This window comes from Corvus cornix, chromosome 6 (assembly GCF_000738735.6).
Source record: "Corvus cornix cornix isolate S_Up_H32 chromosome 6, ASM73873v5, whole genome shotgun sequence".
NCBI lineage: Eukaryota > Metazoa > Chordata > Aves > Passeriformes > Corvidae > Corvus > Corvus cornix.
Genome location: NC_046336.1, coordinates 15,723,150 through 15,741,065, shown reverse-complemented (window position 1 = coordinate 15,741,065; position 17,916 = coordinate 15,723,150). Strand labels below are relative to the sequence as shown.

At 34.5% G+C, this 17,916-nt stretch overlaps 1 protein-coding gene across 5 annotated transcripts in view; it reads left to right on the top strand.

Annotated features, from left to right (window-relative positions):
• The window catches only part of IDE (insulin degrading enzyme), a 54,289-nt gene that overhangs the window by 14,466 nt on the left and 21,907 nt on the right, over positions 1-17,916 (top strand). For all 5 annotated transcript variants that reach the window (XM_039554377.1, XM_039554376.1, XM_039554375.1 and 2 more), the window contains exons 6-14: positions 592-704; positions 1,120-1,282; positions 1,901-1,993; positions 2,520-2,611; positions 4,227-4,307; positions 6,344-6,447; positions 13,227-13,329; positions 14,308-14,430; positions 15,046-15,128. In XM_039554377.1, coding sequence (XP_039410311.1) covers positions 592-704; positions 1,120-1,282; positions 1,901-1,993; positions 2,520-2,611; positions 4,227-4,307; positions 6,344-6,447; positions 13,227-13,329; positions 14,308-14,430; positions 15,046-15,128 — 955 coding nt within the window. The remainder of the gene's footprint in view (positions 1-591; positions 705-1,119; positions 1,283-1,900; positions 1,994-2,519; positions 2,612-4,226; positions 4,308-6,343; positions 6,448-13,226; positions 13,330-14,307; positions 14,431-15,045; positions 15,129-17,916) is intronic.

The window sequence follows — 17,916 nt, the reverse complement described above, 5'->3', positions numbered from 1 at the left end:
TTGTCACATTCTTTCTGCAAAAGGTCTGCTCTCATTCTTGCGAAGTACTGCAGTCACAGACTGAAATTAGAATGGATGTAAAATTAGAAGTGCTTGAACAGGTCGCAGGTGTGTGTGTGTGTGTTGGGTGCTAGGGACATACCTGGCTCACAGTGTACCTGAAGTACTGGACATGAACTGAGGCTAAAGCAAATTCAAGCTTTGGCAAAGATACTTTCACTCTAGAAAATTTGCAGCTGTAATTCCATGTCCCTTAAACTTTTTTGGAATGTTTATTTTTGTAGGTGTTTGATACCTGATGTACCTTTCAGTTCTAGCTTAGATTAGTCTGTAAAACATAAAGAAAGATATATTTTCAGTTACAGGGTTTATTTTAATCATGATTGAAGCTTTCCTTTAATAAGCATGGTGCTTCTAGCATGTTACATTTCAAAATTCAAATATGAATATTTATTTCCGTACTAGAATTAAAAATCATAACATCATTAAAACTGCCTTTCTGTATAATTCATGGCTCTCCCAAGCAATATTAAAAAAAAGTTTGTCGGAATCTTCCTATAATGACTGATTTTTTTCTGATGTTTATTCTAGAATCCTTGGATGAGCTGACTTGCTTAGTGGTAAAGTTATTTTCAGAAGTAGAGAATAAAAATGTCCCTATACCCGAGTTTCCTGAACATCCTTTCCAAGAAGAGCATCTCCGGGTATGTATAGAGATACATCTTCCATCCCGGGTGTATATTTTAAATGTTTTTTTTTTAATGTTTCAGTATTACATTTTGCACTTCACTACTCTTTTATCAATGTCCCTGTTAAATTCCATGTTTCTTTATTCATTTTCCACCTACTTTTCCATGCTGAATATAGTTTTGTATAGTTTATAGTAGAGGTTGCACATTTGGTTGCAGTTGTAAGCAACTGTGAGATCATTAATTTTTTTTGTTTGTACCATGAATGGCTGAAGTGTTGCCCTATGTTTTAGATACCTTTATTTTTGAGATTTGGGAGATGTGTTTGTAATGTGTGTGTGTGAAGGGAACATGATACATGCTCCTGAGATGAATCTAATAGATGAGTTTCCCTTTGTTCATGGGTCTTCTTGTTTGTTTTTCCCCTCAGCAACTTTATAAAGTGGTACCGATTAAGGACATTAGAAATCTTTATGTCACGTTTCCTATACCAGACCTTCAAAAGTACTATAAATCAAACCCTGGTCATTACCTTGGCCATCTGATTGGGCATGAAGGCCCGGGGAGTCTTTTATCAGAGCTTAAAGCCAAAGGTAAGTCCTTTGAGGGTAGAGAATTGAAAAATATTTGATCACACAGTTATTTAAAGTTTAATCATGTTTCACTTGAGATAGATTCCTATGTGTTAAAAGCCTTAATCTGTTTGAGTAATCTGAACAATTTTGTGCTTTATTTTTGTTTCTGCAGCAGGTAGGAATAAATAGGTAACAGTCACTCAGGCTGCTGAGGCTATTATTTCTTGGACTCCCCTCTATGTGCCTTATTTAGAGAGTTACACGAACTTTAACGTAATGATCTTGTCTCTATTTTGTCACTAACTTGGAGACTACTGTCAGGTCCCTTAATGTCTGGAAGATTACAAGGGTGTACCTTTCGCTGTTTTACTTTGTATCATTCTGTTCAAAACAGAAGTAAATTATCCAGTAATCAAATGATCTTGAGTTTGTTACATCACTCAGAATACAAAATTGGATAGATCTGACTTGTGTTATGTTTAACTTGCACTGTTGCAGTAGGCATGAAGGAAGTAAAGGAAAACATGTAAATGAATCAAAATGGGTTTTCAAAAATGATGTTGCTGAAGCATGCAAAAAGTTGCATAAATTATTTTAGATTTGTTTATGTAATATAGTTTCTTTTTAATGACATAGGATGGGTAAATACTCTTGTTGGAGGCCAGAAGGAAGGTGCTAGAGGTTTCATGTTTTTCATCATTAATGTGGACTTGACAGAAGAAGGACTTTGTAAGTGAAGCACCATCTGTATTCCATGTTATTGCTGATCTGATGGTTTTGTGTTTGTATCTGAAGAGACTAATTGTGATTGTAGCTTAAAAGGCAATTTATTTTAGTGAACTTCTTATTCTGTGTTTAGTTCCTCTAAGTATGCTAACACACTTCGCCTAACATAAGAAATCAACTTACTTAAGGTTATATTAAGTTATTTAATTAAATACTTTATTTAAATTTCTTTAAAGGAAGAGCTGTTAACACCTTTGTGTGCTACTTATTCATACTATTTAGATGCAAGTTAAATTATATTGAAAATCAGTATCTTCATGTAAAGACATGTTCAGTGCAATTCTTGGAATTAGCTGGGGACATAAGCACCTTAAATTCATGTTTGGGAAAAGCAAGTTTAACTTTGGTGGGATTGCAGATGTACTTAAAGATCTTGATGTGTCAAAGTGTAATTAAAAATAAAACCATTTTTGTGTTCCTTAAATTTCTTCTCTGTGCAGAACTGAGTGAATTATTTTTTTCTTTTCAGTGCATGTTGAAGATATTATTTTGCACATGTTTCAATATATTCAAAAACTACGTACAGAAGGACCTCAAGAATGGGTTTTCCAAGAGTGCAAGGTAAGTAATTGGGGCTGTACCATATGTGGTGGTTGTATTTTTACAAACTCTTTTTTATCATTGGATTATTTGACTTTGTAAGTAGCATTTAATAATCACGTGGTAATTAAGTTTATTAATTTTTAAGATGCAATGACACAAATGACAAGTACATTCAGAATACATTGTCTTAACATGGGTGTGAAATGCTCTCATAGAGCTGGGAGTTACTATAGCATAATGGAGGTGAAGGAAGAAGGATCTTACTCTGTCCACAAGGATTTTACATAACTTCCCTTAGTCTTCACTGAAGAAGGGGGGAAAACATTTACTGTTGAGGAGTAACATTGAATTGGAAATTGAAATGGCTGTTATTCTACCCCTCCCTCCTTTTGTGTGTCAAATTGTATCGTTAAGATTGTAATGGCAATAGACATTTAATCTGCTGTTTGTTGCCACCACCTTTTTGGAAAATCAACTAAAGGCTTTTCATGAAGTACTTTGGCAGTACATGTCAGTTTTTGCTGAACTGTTCATGCTTCTTTCAAGGCTGGGTAGTTCTGTGTGCACAGAGCAAAAATGTAAAGTGTCCTATCAGGCAGCACTGCTCTTCTCAGTGTCAGTGTGAAACAAACCCAGTGTTATTTCTATATATAGTGTCATTGGTTCAGTACATATGCTTGGGTAAAGATTTCTTGTTCCATCTTAGTGTTATTTGATCAAAACTGTTGATCAAAACTGTTGAGTCTCTCCAAAGTAGAAGTTCTGCAGCTGGGTTAGCTTTATTTCCTACACTTTAACACTGTATACCTGTGAAAGTAGTCTCAAGTCTTGTTATCCTCTGCTAAAAGTCCCGTGGATTTGTTTCACTGACAGAGTAAGCAAATACAAGGTTTGATCAAGGTAGTTTAATTCTTCTGTCTTATCCCTCTGTCTTTCCCTTGCTCCTCTTCTCTCCACCCCAGCACTCCCGAGACTGTGGGGTGAGTCAGAGAGCTGGCAAACCAGTATGAAAAGAATCTTTTTGAGTTTACTTTCAGCTGAACTGTTGAATGAATCAGTTTATCTGCATGGTTTCATGGAAGGATGGACCGTCCTTTTCACTGGCTTTAAAGTCTTCAATCTCTTTAATTCACCCTTGCCATTGTATCCTGAGAATGTTGTGTTCTATTTCTGTGGCTGAGACAGCAAAAAGAAACACACTTTTTCTGGCTCTAAACTTACTCTTGGCTGACTGAACAAAAGCAAGGAAAAAGGACGAGAGAGGCTTCGATTTGCTAACTTACGACAAACATTGCACTGGAACACTGTGTACTGGTTGTATCAGAGTTGGTGTGTTTTCAAATTATCAGGAAATTTAAATATATGAGAGGTGGGGCAGATCTCTTACTATGAAAAGTACTTACACGACTTGTATAACACTTGACATTATGAGACTATCACAAATTGGTTGTGAATTTGATGCAACTTGAATATTACTGAAAACTTGTGTTAGGTACTTGTCTAACTGCTATAACATGGATACAGCAAAAGTACTTCCTTTTCTTTCATTATAAAAAGGAATTAAGTAGCCAGTAATTATTCTTAAAATAGGCTTTAATTTATACTCTTTGATCATTTGTACATTGTTTTCTAGGATCTAAATGCTGTGGCATTCAGGTTTAAAGATAAGGAGCGACCACGAGGTTACACTTCAAAGCTTGGAGGAATGTTGCATGTAAGTGGAGGAGGTTGTTTTTGTTTGGTTGGTTTTTTTAACAATCATTTAGCAGTATGTTTGATTATCCACTTAATAAATACAGGCATCTGCAAAGGTCCTTTGCACTTCTTGTATGCTGCACAGACCTTAGTTTTGGCAGTCAATAAGTCACGTTCTGTTCACTCTACCATTTTATACTTCTGTACTAGGTAGAAATGATAATACAGTAACTGGAGGTGCTGTTTGATCTGTTTCAGTGTTTTTTAAGACATATGTACCTTGCCATTGTGTTTGGTTGGGAGCTAAGTGTTCTCTAGGGCAGTATTAGAGAAATAATATTTTATCATAAACACTGTGTTCCTTAGTTCACAGTGTTGAAATACTGCAGTAAGCAGAAATGTTTGTATTAAGATTGCAAATTACAAATGCTTGTTTTTACTGATATGATTGCATATTGGTACTGAAAGAATAATCATGTAGCTTTTACTTGGTCTTTAATACTTGTTACAAAATTCCCTGATTTTGCACAAATGGAAGATTTAGATAGGGTTGTTGAGGGGTTTTTTTGTCTAGTGAAATTATGCAACTTTTATAACTTTTTGCAGCCATTCTTCATTGCATAGCTAGTGTCTGCATCTATTCAGAGAAATTTTTGTTTTCTTTGCAGGAATTACTGCTACTGGTTGTAGACCTTTAATCTCTAAAATAATGATCTTTAATTTTCAAATTTTCTTTCTGTTTGCTAAAAAGCATTAGACTTGGCTGAAAACATGGAAATGGATATTTAAAGAGCTCCTGCTTGGGATGCTGTCTCTTGCTTTGGTTCTGTCAAATGCCTAAAATCTCTAAGAGATGGAGTTCTGACTTCTGAAACAGTCTTTCAGTGGCTTCTGTTTGTTGGATCATTTCTGATTACAATTGCCGTCTCCAAAAATCAGGCCAGGAAGTTGCCAGCAGTGTTCCAAAGAGCAGGGTATTGAATCGGGACTCTTTTTTTTTTTTTTTTTTTTTTTTTTTTTTTTTAACTGCCTTTCTTTTGCTTTGCTTTGCAGTATGAATGGTAATTTTCACTCTGCTTTAGTAGTTAAAGGAGCAGCAGATTCTGGATCTTTAGCATTCACATTTGAATTTTTTATAGCATAGGCTTGGTTCATTGTCCTTGATCTCCACCCCCACAACGCTTTCTCTTTTCCAGAATCCTTTTTGTGAGTTACTCTCTGTTCTGGAAGTCATTCCACTGTAATTTTTTGTATAATGTATGTAATTCAGAAAGCCATTTTGCTCTCTGGTTGAAAAAGTACACCTATATGGCAAACTACTCGGTGCCTATGTCACCTGGTAACTTTCCCTTGGTAAACAGGTGTTTATCAAGAAAGTTCTCCTCTCAACCACATTAATAATTTTCAGATGAGTTTTAACTTTTTTTTTCCTTCTTAAATTGCCATGTACCTTAAGAGATTTTCAGTTTGGCCCTAAATAAAAAAGGTTAGAATTAAAAGTGTTTAAAGTTTCATTATGCTTTTAGATATTGAAATATAGTTTCCTTTAAATTACTGTAAATAGGAATTGAATGATTAGAGAGTTCTAAAAAAACCCTATATTTTTTGTTTCTTTGTTTGTTTTATTTTGCTTATTTATGTTTTGTTTTCCCCAAATGCACTCTAGTGAGTACTTGGTATTCTTCTATCTTTAGAAATATCCTGCAGGGGTCAGCATTTACCATGTTATTTTTACTTTAGTCAAAATACTATTTAGAGGTGGGTGACTTTCTATATTGAGACATAAAATATTCCAAGAGAGAAGAATCGCAAATATACAGTATATAAAATTGCCTAACACATGAGAAATATGATTGCATAGTTAGAATGCTACTCCCTCTTTTTTAGTTTTGGGAGTGATTTTAAAACATCTTACACACTCCTAATTTGAAATTACCAAGGTAATACAGATTTAGTGACCAGAAGTGTTTGCTTTTGTTTCCTGTACTGAACCGTAGCTTTTTCATGCTTAGTTTTGTTTAACTCATCTACATATTCCTTGGCTTTGTTTTTTAGTATTATCCTATAGAAGAAGTATTGGCTGCTGAATATTTACTTGAAGAATTCAGGCCTGATTTAATAGAGATGGTACTGGATAAATTGAGACCAGAAAATGTTCGGTAAGTTAAATTTTATTTTAACACAAACATTATAAGAAAGCAGATAAATTAATGGAAACACAAAATCTTAGGTGTCTCTTGCAGCTCCAAAAGAAATGTGATTGAAAAATCTTTACTGTGTTTCTTTGGATGAGTAAGTCTTAGATATATGTTAATTTATTTTCAAAGGTTGATACATTTCAAATAATTATTGGATAAAGTCAGATAAACTTGGGTTGTGAACTGTGTTTGCAAATGTCATAGGGTTCTGGTGTTTCTAGGCATATGCAAGTAATGATAGAATAAATGGAGTTGCCTGTATCAGCAACAGTAGTTGCCATAGTAATTAATGCCCTTTAAAGAAGGGCCTTTATCTTTGTGTGTGGGTGTGCATCTGGGTGTAATGTGTGTGGGATACTTCAGCTGAAGCTTGATTATGTCAAGAGATCAGATTTTGAACAAACAATACTTTAATGAAAATTTCCTGTTCTCTTTCCTAAAGTATTTCATACTTGTCTATTTTGAATGTATTTTCATGTTGCTCTACCACCCAAGTTCTCTAAAATTCGATTCCTCTAACATGCAAACAGTTTTTAGTAATTAACATAGAGAATGTTTAATTACTTGTTCTCTGTAGAAAGCTTTACCGAATTCCACATGAATGTGAACTTCTAACTGGTTTTAGAATTGCTTACAAGTAATAGGTAAACCTGAGCTATTGCTGATGTAGTAAAGAAGCTGCAGGTGTTAATGAGATCTGATGTTATTATATCTTCACATAGCTTTGAAGCATAGCTCTTGACATTGCAAGAAAATAGTCAATATTATCTTACTCATTATGTAAATTGTGTCTTTGTTACTACCCAGAGAACTTACAAAGCACCTTCTTACTTAAACACTGAAAAATTGCTGGAAGAAATGAATACATTCATAGATTCTTCAGCTTGTCAGATGCTACTGGATGCTACAGACCACTCCTCACTCATTTTCTGTGTTACTCCTGTTGCTGGCTGTGCCAGTCTTTTGACGCTCTTTCCAGCTGACAGTTCTTCAGCATAAGATAGCCATAGTGAACCTTGTTCAAAAGTTACTGGTGTGAGAAAGGAAAGTGTAGAGAATACTGGTAGAGGGAGAAAATTCAAGTCTGTAGAATGTGGCCTGTAGTGTAAGAATAGTGGCGATGATTTTTAGAAGAATGTGGTGTGTATTTTCAGTTACATAGCAAACATCCATTTCCCAATGTTCTTTTGCTGTAGGTAACATAGGCCCATATCTGCACCTGGCAATTCTGCATTCCTCTTTGTCCACTGCTGAAATAAAGGGGGGTTGGACAATAAAAGAGCAAGATGAGCAAGAATCTAATTGGAATGGAAATAGTCATTCTAAAAAGATACAGAATTTAGCTGTAGCATTCTTGAAACATTAGTAACCAAAGAAAGTAATGGCTTACTATCATATTAGTTTTGTTTAACTCATCGACATATTCCTTGGCTTTGTTTTTTAGTATTAGTATCTTCCTGTGGTAGTTTTGTAAGGTTACATCAGCCTTCTCCCGTTTGACAAAGTGACTTTTGGTAAATGGACATTTTCTCCACACTTGGTAATTGCGGATTAATTTTAAATAAAAACTAGATTTTTTTCAGGATGGAACATACCTAGAACAAATACGAACTGAAGATGAACTTTGGTATATTAAGCAACTATAAATAATAATTTGATCCTTCAGATAATGGAGATAGGTGTTTCAGAATTGGTCATTAGTAACTTAGGTGGGTCTCTGTAATTGTGGGCTTTAAATGTCATGTGTCTCACCTTGCTTTCTTCTAGCTGGTGGTTTTTGGATGCTGTATGTGATGTTTAATCTTCCTTCAGGACTAATTATGTTATCTATTCACTTTACCTGCTTAAGAAATAGATGTAATTTAATAGATGAAGAAATATGTAATTTAAAAATTTTGGATAAAAAGGGTGCTAAATATTGGGAGAAAAAAAGGACTTCCAGAACTGGAATAAACCTGTTTTTATGGCCTCTTCAGTTAATTGTTAAAGAAATTATATATTATCTTTGTTGCAGAGATTTTAGTAGGGCTTAAAGATAATAAATACAAGTGGGTTACTTCTCTGAAGCTTAAGTGCCCATAGCTATGCTGACAGCTGTCCTGCTGTGGCTTAAATAAAAATATGTACAACATGGAGACTGTCCAAAGATTGATTAAATGCATTTTTAGCATCCAAATTCAACAAAGCAGTGCAAGTCTAACATGGATGGAATGAGGCCTGCAGGTCTGTAATGATGTAGCAGCAGGCATGCTTTGAGTTTGAATGGTATATGGTCAGAGTAATGATAATTCTGTTGCTTATTATGTGTAGACTAAGACTGTTGGTGTTTGTCTTTACCACAACAACTATACATTCACATCTTAGTTCTCTCCATGTTCAGACTATTTGTATTCTCAAGGAAGTATAACTTAAAAAAGAAACCCAAAACATCAATCTAAATTTAAGATTCCCAAGTGTCATGTTGCTTTTTCCTGCTGCCCTAGATGACACATTTTTTTCAGTGTAGACTAAAAAGTTATGGTTATGCCTCTTTGTAGCTTCTGTGGAAGCTGATTTTATTTGGATTTAAAAGTATAAGTCAATTTTAATTGGGAATTAAATTTTTTATTTGGGGCATCAGATGTTTAAAGATCTGAGCTAATCAGACTTTCCTACTTTCATTTGATTGAAGGAAAATAGTAACTTACATATAGTACTATATTCCTTTTAGATGTATTTTAAGCACTTATCCTTAGAAGTAGAATGAAATGAACTGCAATTTAAAAAATCTTCTACTTAACTAGGATCCTTCGAAGTATAGTATGATATAACAGGGAATATAATTTTATAGTATCTTTTATTTTAAATTTCTGGCAAGATACATTATCTTGGGAAGGGGAAACTTGTTTAAGTATTATTGTAAGTGATTTCATGGTACATTACAAAGATTAAAGAAAGCCACTGTGGATTTTATTTTTGGCGGGCTCTCTTGAAGAATGAGTTGAGATTACAGATGTTAATAAAAGCATCCCTTTGTGTTAACTTTTTAAAAAAATTAATCTGTATCTATATGAACGTAATGAATTATTAATCTGGTAGCCTGCTCCCTTCTTTCGTCTTTTCTTGAGCAATTTTATATACTAATAAAAAAACCTGTGCACATCTGCTTTAAATATCTATATGTTTGGTTATCCACCATTTACTGATATGTATCCTCTTGTTTACCTTTCTGTTCTCCCTTTTTATGAAAGAATTATTATGTGCCACATCCCAGCTTTGCCTGTTGTTTGGCATTGTTTTCATGGTTTTCTTGATTTTTTTTCTTTTTATGCCTTGCATGCATTCTGTCTTGAGGTGGTTCAGTTGGCATTGATTTGAATTTTTCCTTTGTATTCTGGTTTTATTTATAATTTCCTTTTCATTCACCTATACTAAGGACTTCTTGGCATAGCTATATTGTAGTAACTGCATTTAATGTCTTTTTAAAAAGTACAGTTTTTCAAATACTATTTTCTTAACAAACTTTGAGTTTAAAAAGTATGAAAAAAAAAATTCATACAGATGGTAGTAAGTATGCACATGTACTTCCATTTGACTGAACCATAACAGGAACTGTTCATATTCTCCTCCCACCCCCATGCACTAGTTGTTGCAATTAGTGCCTTAATTCCCCTAAGAGAGAAACATTTTAAAATGTAAGTATCATTTTTACTTGTTCAAACTATATTGGGTTTTACCAGCCATCTGTGACGATAAGGGAATAGACTTGGCATGTGTTGCAACCTTAGCTGAAAAATGTTATTTTCCTATCATTTCCAAGACATTTTTTCCCTTCAACATCTGCAAAATAAATGCTCTTATTAAAATTTAAAAAGATAGTGACTCACCAGATTAAGCAGCTAAAGAACATTTTCCCCTGGATAGTAAGTGGGCTTTTTTCCTCTCTTGATAGCAGAAGTGCAGCACTAGTACTATCCTAGAGGGAAGAAAAATAAAATGAATGCCAAAAAATGTTGATAGAGAGATTTCTAACTACTGGAATTTCACAGACTCTGAGCAAAGTTATCTCAGTGCAGTTGGTGATGCTCACCCCTGAAGGTAAACGTGCTAGAAATGTATGTGGTTTTTTTTAGTTGCACTGGATCTGAGCAACAGTTTTGAAAATCACAATTTTATTCACTTATTTCCCCCTACAAATCCTTTGTAGCAACTTAGTTTTACTGAACCCTAAGAAATAACTTGTGCTTCTGCAGAGTGATCAGAGTGCTGCACCCCAGCAGCATCTCTCTGCATGTAGTTTCCCCTTACTCTGGTTTCTGGGGGGATTTTTATGTGAGTGGCTTTGAATAGCAGGTGTTGCCTCACATCAGTTTTACTAATGGTTGTGAGGGAACGTTGTTCATCTATGAACAAATGTAGGCTTCTGCTATTTTTGTCTGTCACGTTATGTTATGCGTTTGAATGAGATAGAAGTAATTTTTTCCATTGTTTGACAATACCATAATTTGGAAGACAAGTTTAAATTAGGTCCTAAAAAAATCAATTAATCTTTTATAAGAATAAATTTGCTTTGACACATTTTTTATTAATGTCGCAAATACTGACTAAGTTTTCTAACTCGATTACTTTTTCACCCTTAGAACCTTGAGTTTTGTTACTCAAAATCTGGAGTATAATAGTTGATAATCTTTTGTGGAAGTACATTCATTTTAAAGCACACGTTCTCTTCCCAAGTAACATTGTCCTGTGGATATCTCAATTGTAGCTTAAATTTAGATTTCAGGAGAGTGAAAAACAAGATAATATTTAGTAAATATGTATCACATTATAGAAGCTGTGCTTGTTTTTGAAATTGGGGACCGCAGCCAGTTGCACATACAAGAATATACAGAAGTAAATTGCATTTTTAGTTTGTTGTGTTCCATATCCATGAATGGATCAAGCCTAATTGCACTGGTTGTGTCTAAATATACTTTAAGCAGGTGCTGTTGAAAATTACCTGATTGCCTGTCTTGCTTTCCTGGTTCATTTCCACACTGTCTTAAATCATACGGATGTTCATAGTGCCATACAGGACAACAGGGAAATGAAAAACAAAAATAATAATTGGTGATTTTAGAGATGGATTGCAATGTACTGAAATACCTGCATGGCGTAGTATTTCTACCTGGGGTGCTTCTCTTCCCCTCTTCTTGTGTCCTGGTCGTCTTTCCTGTTGGTCTTGTCTTAAGCTGTAATTCTTGGGCAGACAAAATGCCTTTTGATTAGTTTCTATTATTGTGGGTATGTTCTTGACAGCTCAAAATGTCAGTAATCATTCCAGTAGTGATTTGGGATAAAGGGAAGGCAGGAGGATTTCTTGAAGCAGAACTGCTTGAAGAATTACAATTTTGATTTCCACAGTTTTATTTTCTATACAGTGAGTATACAATTATTTTTAGCTCTTGAATTTTACTGTGTTTGTGCAGGAAATGTTTGGGTCCTTGGATTGTCACTACTGCTTGAGCATCAGTATGTTGGAGAAGGGTAGGAGGAGGAAATGTTGAATAACAGACATATTCTAACAGTATATTCTAGCATAAAACATCTTTGTCTTGCTGCTCTAAACATATGATTATTGGAATTTTATCAGGATAGTTTTTTCACTTAAAACGCTCACATCTTTGTCTTATTTTTATTATTTATTTATGCACAAAAAGACCTGCTAGGTTGCTCTGAAATTCTAAGAGACTTCATGGTTTTTGTAATCTCTTAGCAACTTCGTACCTGTGTTGTGGTTTAACCCCAGCCAGCAGCCAAGCCCCAGACAGCCACTCGCTCACTCACCTACCAGTGCGATCAGGGAGAGAATCAGAAGGGGTAAAAGCCAGAAAACTTGTGGGCTGAGATAAAGACAGTTTAATAGGGAAAGCAAAAGCTATGCACAGAGCAAAGCAAGGAATTAATTCACTGCTTCCCATGGGCAAGCAGGTGTTCAGCCATGCCCAGAACAGGTAATTGTGCTACCTTTCTGACCATTTCTGATTTCTTAGAAACATCTGTTTACTCTTGAAGCTAGCCACTTCCATTGAATACTCTTGTGTTGTAGATTGTTTAATAGAATTAGAGGAGTTTTCTTGATACCTATCACGTAGACTACTAAAGTACTGATAAGGTTGTAATTTTCTTTATTCTGGATTTCTTTTTTTTGGGTGTGTTCTATAGTTCAGGCAGCACCTGGATGATGCTCTTAGTCACATGGTTTAGTTTTAGGTAGTCCTGCAAGAAGCGAGGAGTTGAACGTGATGATCCTTAGGGGTCTCTTTTAACTCGAGGTTATCTATGATTCTATGACACTAGGACTAGGATAAAATTTCTCTAATCAGTATTTTCACGTATTTGGGTGTTGATACAGGTGATATGTAAAACAGAATCACTTCATGAGTTTTTTAGAAGACTGCAAGAACTGCTTTCTGTTTTCTGGAGCAACAACAGCGTCTAAAAAATAGAAATTGCATGCAGCACTACTGGTGTGTAACTCTAGGTTGTAACACTTTAGAAATAAACAGTGACATTAAATGACAATGGTAACCTGATTTCATGGTAAACCTTAGCATGTAGTTCAGTATACTTACACTTGCTGTTGTACCTTGTAATTGTCTAGGGGCTGTTCGCAGAAGTAAAGGTATTTGGTGATGGAGCAGAAACAGTGCTTGGAATAATTTCTCGGAGTCTTTTCTCAGACACATTCATGCCAAAGTGCTTTGTCTCTTTGTTTTCAGAGTTGCAATCGTTTCCAAGTCTTTTGAAGGAAAAACTGATCGAACAGAGGACTGGTATGGAACACAGTACAAGCAAGAAGCAATTTCCGATGAAGTTATTAAGGCATGTTAAAATTTGTAACATTACAATATCTGCAAATGAAAGTCAGTGGTAAATCCTTTGTCTAATTTTCCATTTAGTTGAAGGGAGAGCTTAAATCTGCTGTTCTTCATAGCATAAAAATCATACACTGAGTCTGTTTAATGTTAAAGGAAGTAAGAATCTTAATTAGTTTTTAGATTTCAAATATTTATTACATAGGTTGGACATATTTTAATGGTTATAAACCATGTTAAGTACAGGGAATGTTATACTGTTTTCTCTGTAGAAGATCCCTAATATGCAGTGGCTGCTTAACAATGTAAGCATTAATTTTTAAAAACTTAAAACTCTCTATTGTATGTTAATGAACTGATCAGTACTTTAAAAAGTAGTTTTTTAAAACTATTATATGTAACTGTTTCTGAAGTTAGTTTTTGCAACATAGAAAGCAAGTATGTTTTGCTAGTTAAATGAGATTGTAAAAATCAAAACTCAAAAAAAGAAGGTGGGTAAATACTTACGGAAACTTGTTATTGTTCTAATCTTCTAAGAAGATACGTCTGTAAAATGTACCTTAGGGCTGAATTGGACCTTCTGAGTGTGCTCTGAAGACATTGTATAGGAACACTTCCTTTAGCTTGACCATACTTATGTGCTTGATTAGAATTCTTGTTTAAGTGTTTAGTTTAATATCTTAATTTACAGTTCATGATAGCAGAAAATATAAAATATAAACCCACCTTCGTCTCTACTGTAAACTTTTCAAAATTATTTTTTATTTGTCATCCTTCTTCTAAAAGCAATTCATCCTGCAGATAGCCTACTCCAACTTGTTTTCCCAGCTATTTCTCTCTTGCCCTGTTATCTTAATAGTATTTACACATAGGGTAGTGGAATGCATTTTTAGATTTTTTTGTTCCATCATAAAATAAATAAGCACATATATGCTTTAATTAAGCAGAAATTGGCATAGCCTCATTGTTTCTCCTGTTGATCTAGAAATGGCAAAATGCTGACCTGAATGGGAAATTCAAGCTTCCAATGAAGAATGAGTTTATTCCTACAAACTTTGAGATCTTGCCATTGGAAAAAGATGCAACGCAGTACCCTGCCCTTGTCAAGGTAAACTGTCTGTATTTGTCGTGTTTGCTGCCTAACCTTCTGGGAAGTTAGTTAGAATTTAATTCCTCTCTTTTTTAAAATACAAATCATCTCATATTCCAAAGTATAGTAAACAAAAAAGTACAAAACTTCAATATATTGCTACAAAGACAGTAGAAAGTTCATTCTTGCTGAACTTTGGATTATGACAATTTGTGTTCCTATGACAGTGAATCTAGATACAGCTTGAACTCTCTCTGCCCTTTTGAAAGTGTGTCAACAATTGATAAAAATAGCAGTAGAGCTGTTTATTCAGCCGGAGGGTGACTGCCACTCTTACATTTTTTTGACCAGTGTTGAGTAAGTCGAGTGTGTAGACAAGGCTGTTTTGTAACTGTATGGAGAACGCCTGTGATTGCATGGAAAAAGGGAGAGAAGTGTCATTTAATGATCTCAAAATATATTGAATATATCTATATTTACTGTATATATTGAACATAGCAATTCAAGCAATATGAATTTAAGGGGATAATTCTAAGCGACAATTTGAAGTGGTGAATAGACTTTTTTTTAAATAGTGGCATATACTGCAATTAAAAGTCAGATGACTTAATAAAACCTCTTTTCTTGACACAGGACACTGCTATGAGCAAACTATGGTTCAAGCAAGATGACAAATTTTTTTTGCCAAAAGCTTGTCTCAACTTTGAATTTTTCAGGTATGCAATGTTAACTATGTCACATAAAGTAGTCTCCAAAAGTTTCTTCTTTAGTGGGAATCTGTGTTTCTGCAGCAAAGACTTTCTTGCATGTATTGACACTTTAGAATCTTCATCCTTACTTTGAATATGTAATAAGGCTTAAATAGCAGGAATATGCAGTATTGAGTAGCATCATCTAAAAATACGCAGTAATTGAGTAGCAAGAAATTGGATGTGCTCCTTCTATATTAACAGGAAAAGTTTATCTAAGAATAATTTTAAGCCAAATTTTCTTTTTATATTTTATTTACTATCCCTGAAATATACCTGCCAATAGAACCCACTACATATTGCAGTAGCCCTCTTTAGAAATAATTATGTATTTTAAAATTAATTACTATATCACAGCTATTTTAAGATGTGTTTTCTTTATGAAATGCTATTCTCATAATGGTTTTAGGCTCAAGTCCTGTTTTCATTTGCATAATGCAAACCAGTTTAAAAAATGCTTAAAATTTTGGGATTTTACTTAACTGACACCCATAACTGATTGTATTTTATTTTTAGAAGAGCATTGTCTGTATTATCAATGAATGTTTGACCTCAAGATGTATGATAAAATGATGTAATGTTAATTCTGGTCTTGCATGATTTTCATCATAGGAAGATAATGTTTCTTTTTTAAGTGAGCATGACAATGATGGACCTTCTTAATGTTCCTTTCAAGTAATAAATTTCTAACATTTCAATTAAAAAAAATACGGCTGTTTTTAGAGTGCAGCTGTTTCTGTGTAGAACTGCTGAAAGCTAGAAAAAATTCGGGGACTCTCCTTTTGCCTAATTAAGTTACGTGTTGGAAGGACCATTGTGGGGGCTCCCGTAGATGCACTGTTGAATTCTTGTTTTGAGAGACCACTTGAAATTTTTATTGCAGGAGAAAGATTTACAGAGGTTTTTTTTCAGAGTGCGTCATGTCTTGGTACTGGTTTTGGTACTAGTTGGGGAAAATAGGTTGCCTGGGCGTTTTCTCTTTTTGCTTTTTGAAACCACAGGCCAGATGTTACAACTGTTTCAACTTCGGTGTGTCAGGAAGTGGAGGAGCAAAACGGTAACTCCCCATCTCTTACTCGGAGAACAATAGCTGCAGTGCTTTTCCTTGTACTATGTTTGGCCAAAATCCAATGAAGGATTTTACTGATGGACACTGAGTTTATAGTTGCAGTGGTTTTTTAAATCAATTCAGGTGAACTATAAGTGGTCCAGTCTCTAATAGTTTGTGAATGAATAGAAGATAGTAATTTGGTTTATGTAGAGCACACAAAGGTATAAATGTCTCCACATACACACAATATCATAGAATCGTTTGTGTTGGAAGGGACATGTAAAGGTCCAGTCCAACCCTCCTGCAACAAGCAGAGATATCTTGGCTATACCATGTAATGTGCTGATGTTTTGAAAATTCTTTAAAGGTAGCAACTTAGCACTTCAGTGTTGATTCCAGCTCCGTCACTTAACAGCTGTTTGAAAGAGGCAAAGGCTAGACTTCACAGGTTTTTTTAAATGCATCATTAGTGATTGAGTTGTTCTACTTCTTTGAGTCTAGTAAAAAAAAAAAAGGTAAACTAGAAATAAGCATTTGTTTACAAAACTGTCAGTAATAGGAAGCAACTCCCAGAACAGTGTTGTAATAATTGTTTTCTGTTACTTTTCACTTGAGGATTAATGATCTAGTAGCTGTGATTTTTTTCAAAACTTCCAGTTGGCCTTTGCCAGCTAAGTGAGAACACAGAATTTATAACTGATACAGACATAGTAATCACTCAGACTGATTAAGTCTGTATTCTAGTATCAAAATGCTAAATAATATAATGAGTTTGGAGGAAGGTTTATAGGATTGACCTACGTTTTGCTTTGAATTTGATCTTAATTAAAAATTTCAATAGTAATTGGATTTATATCATTGGGCATATTGAAATTGCTCAGTTTGGGGAAATCTCATTGTAGGGAGAAATGCAAATACCCGTCCTTTTGTCTTTTTTACTGACCTGTTTGTTTAATCTGGGTTAAGATTTCAGGCTACAGCAGGCTGTGCTTCTCAAATAGATATTTCTAAATTTATTTATTTAGTTTGTTAAAATCCCTTCCTGTGCTTCCTTTTCTTAGTCTAAAAGGAAGGAGAAGCTAAAAGCTAGGAGGAACCTTCTTAAAAATACCTTTGCAATGTGTTTTGAAGTTATTGGTTTGTGTGTTGTGGTCGTGTGATCTTTGCTTTACTAAGTTAATGTTGATACACACAGTGAAATACCCTGCTGTATAGGTGTAAACAAATGTAATAGCATGTCTCTGAATATCTGACTGCTTCAGGAAAAGAAATGCCAATAGCATGGGTTTGAATTGCAAGCCATATCCTGACAGCAAATGCTTCGATACTGCTGAGTATTTCCATGAAATTGGTAGTGAATTTACATGCACTTCAGAGACTTTAGAAATACATATAGTACACATGACTTGGCTTGACTTCTCAAATCTTTAAAACACACAGGTATGTAACAATTAGCACAGTTGAAACATGGCTTGAGTCTTTGAGTTGCATTTCTCTTTTTGAGAAATTTGCGACAGTGTTGTGTGTGATCATGTGCTTCTAATGCAACAGTAGGTTTTGGGGAGTTATTGCCATTAAAAAGATAACACAAAAAATTACGGTAGTAAGAAAATGGGTATGTCAGACTTGTCTCCAGAGCTGAACTTGGCATGTACTGCATATTTTCATACCACAAATTGTTGAACTCCTAATTTTTGTAATAGG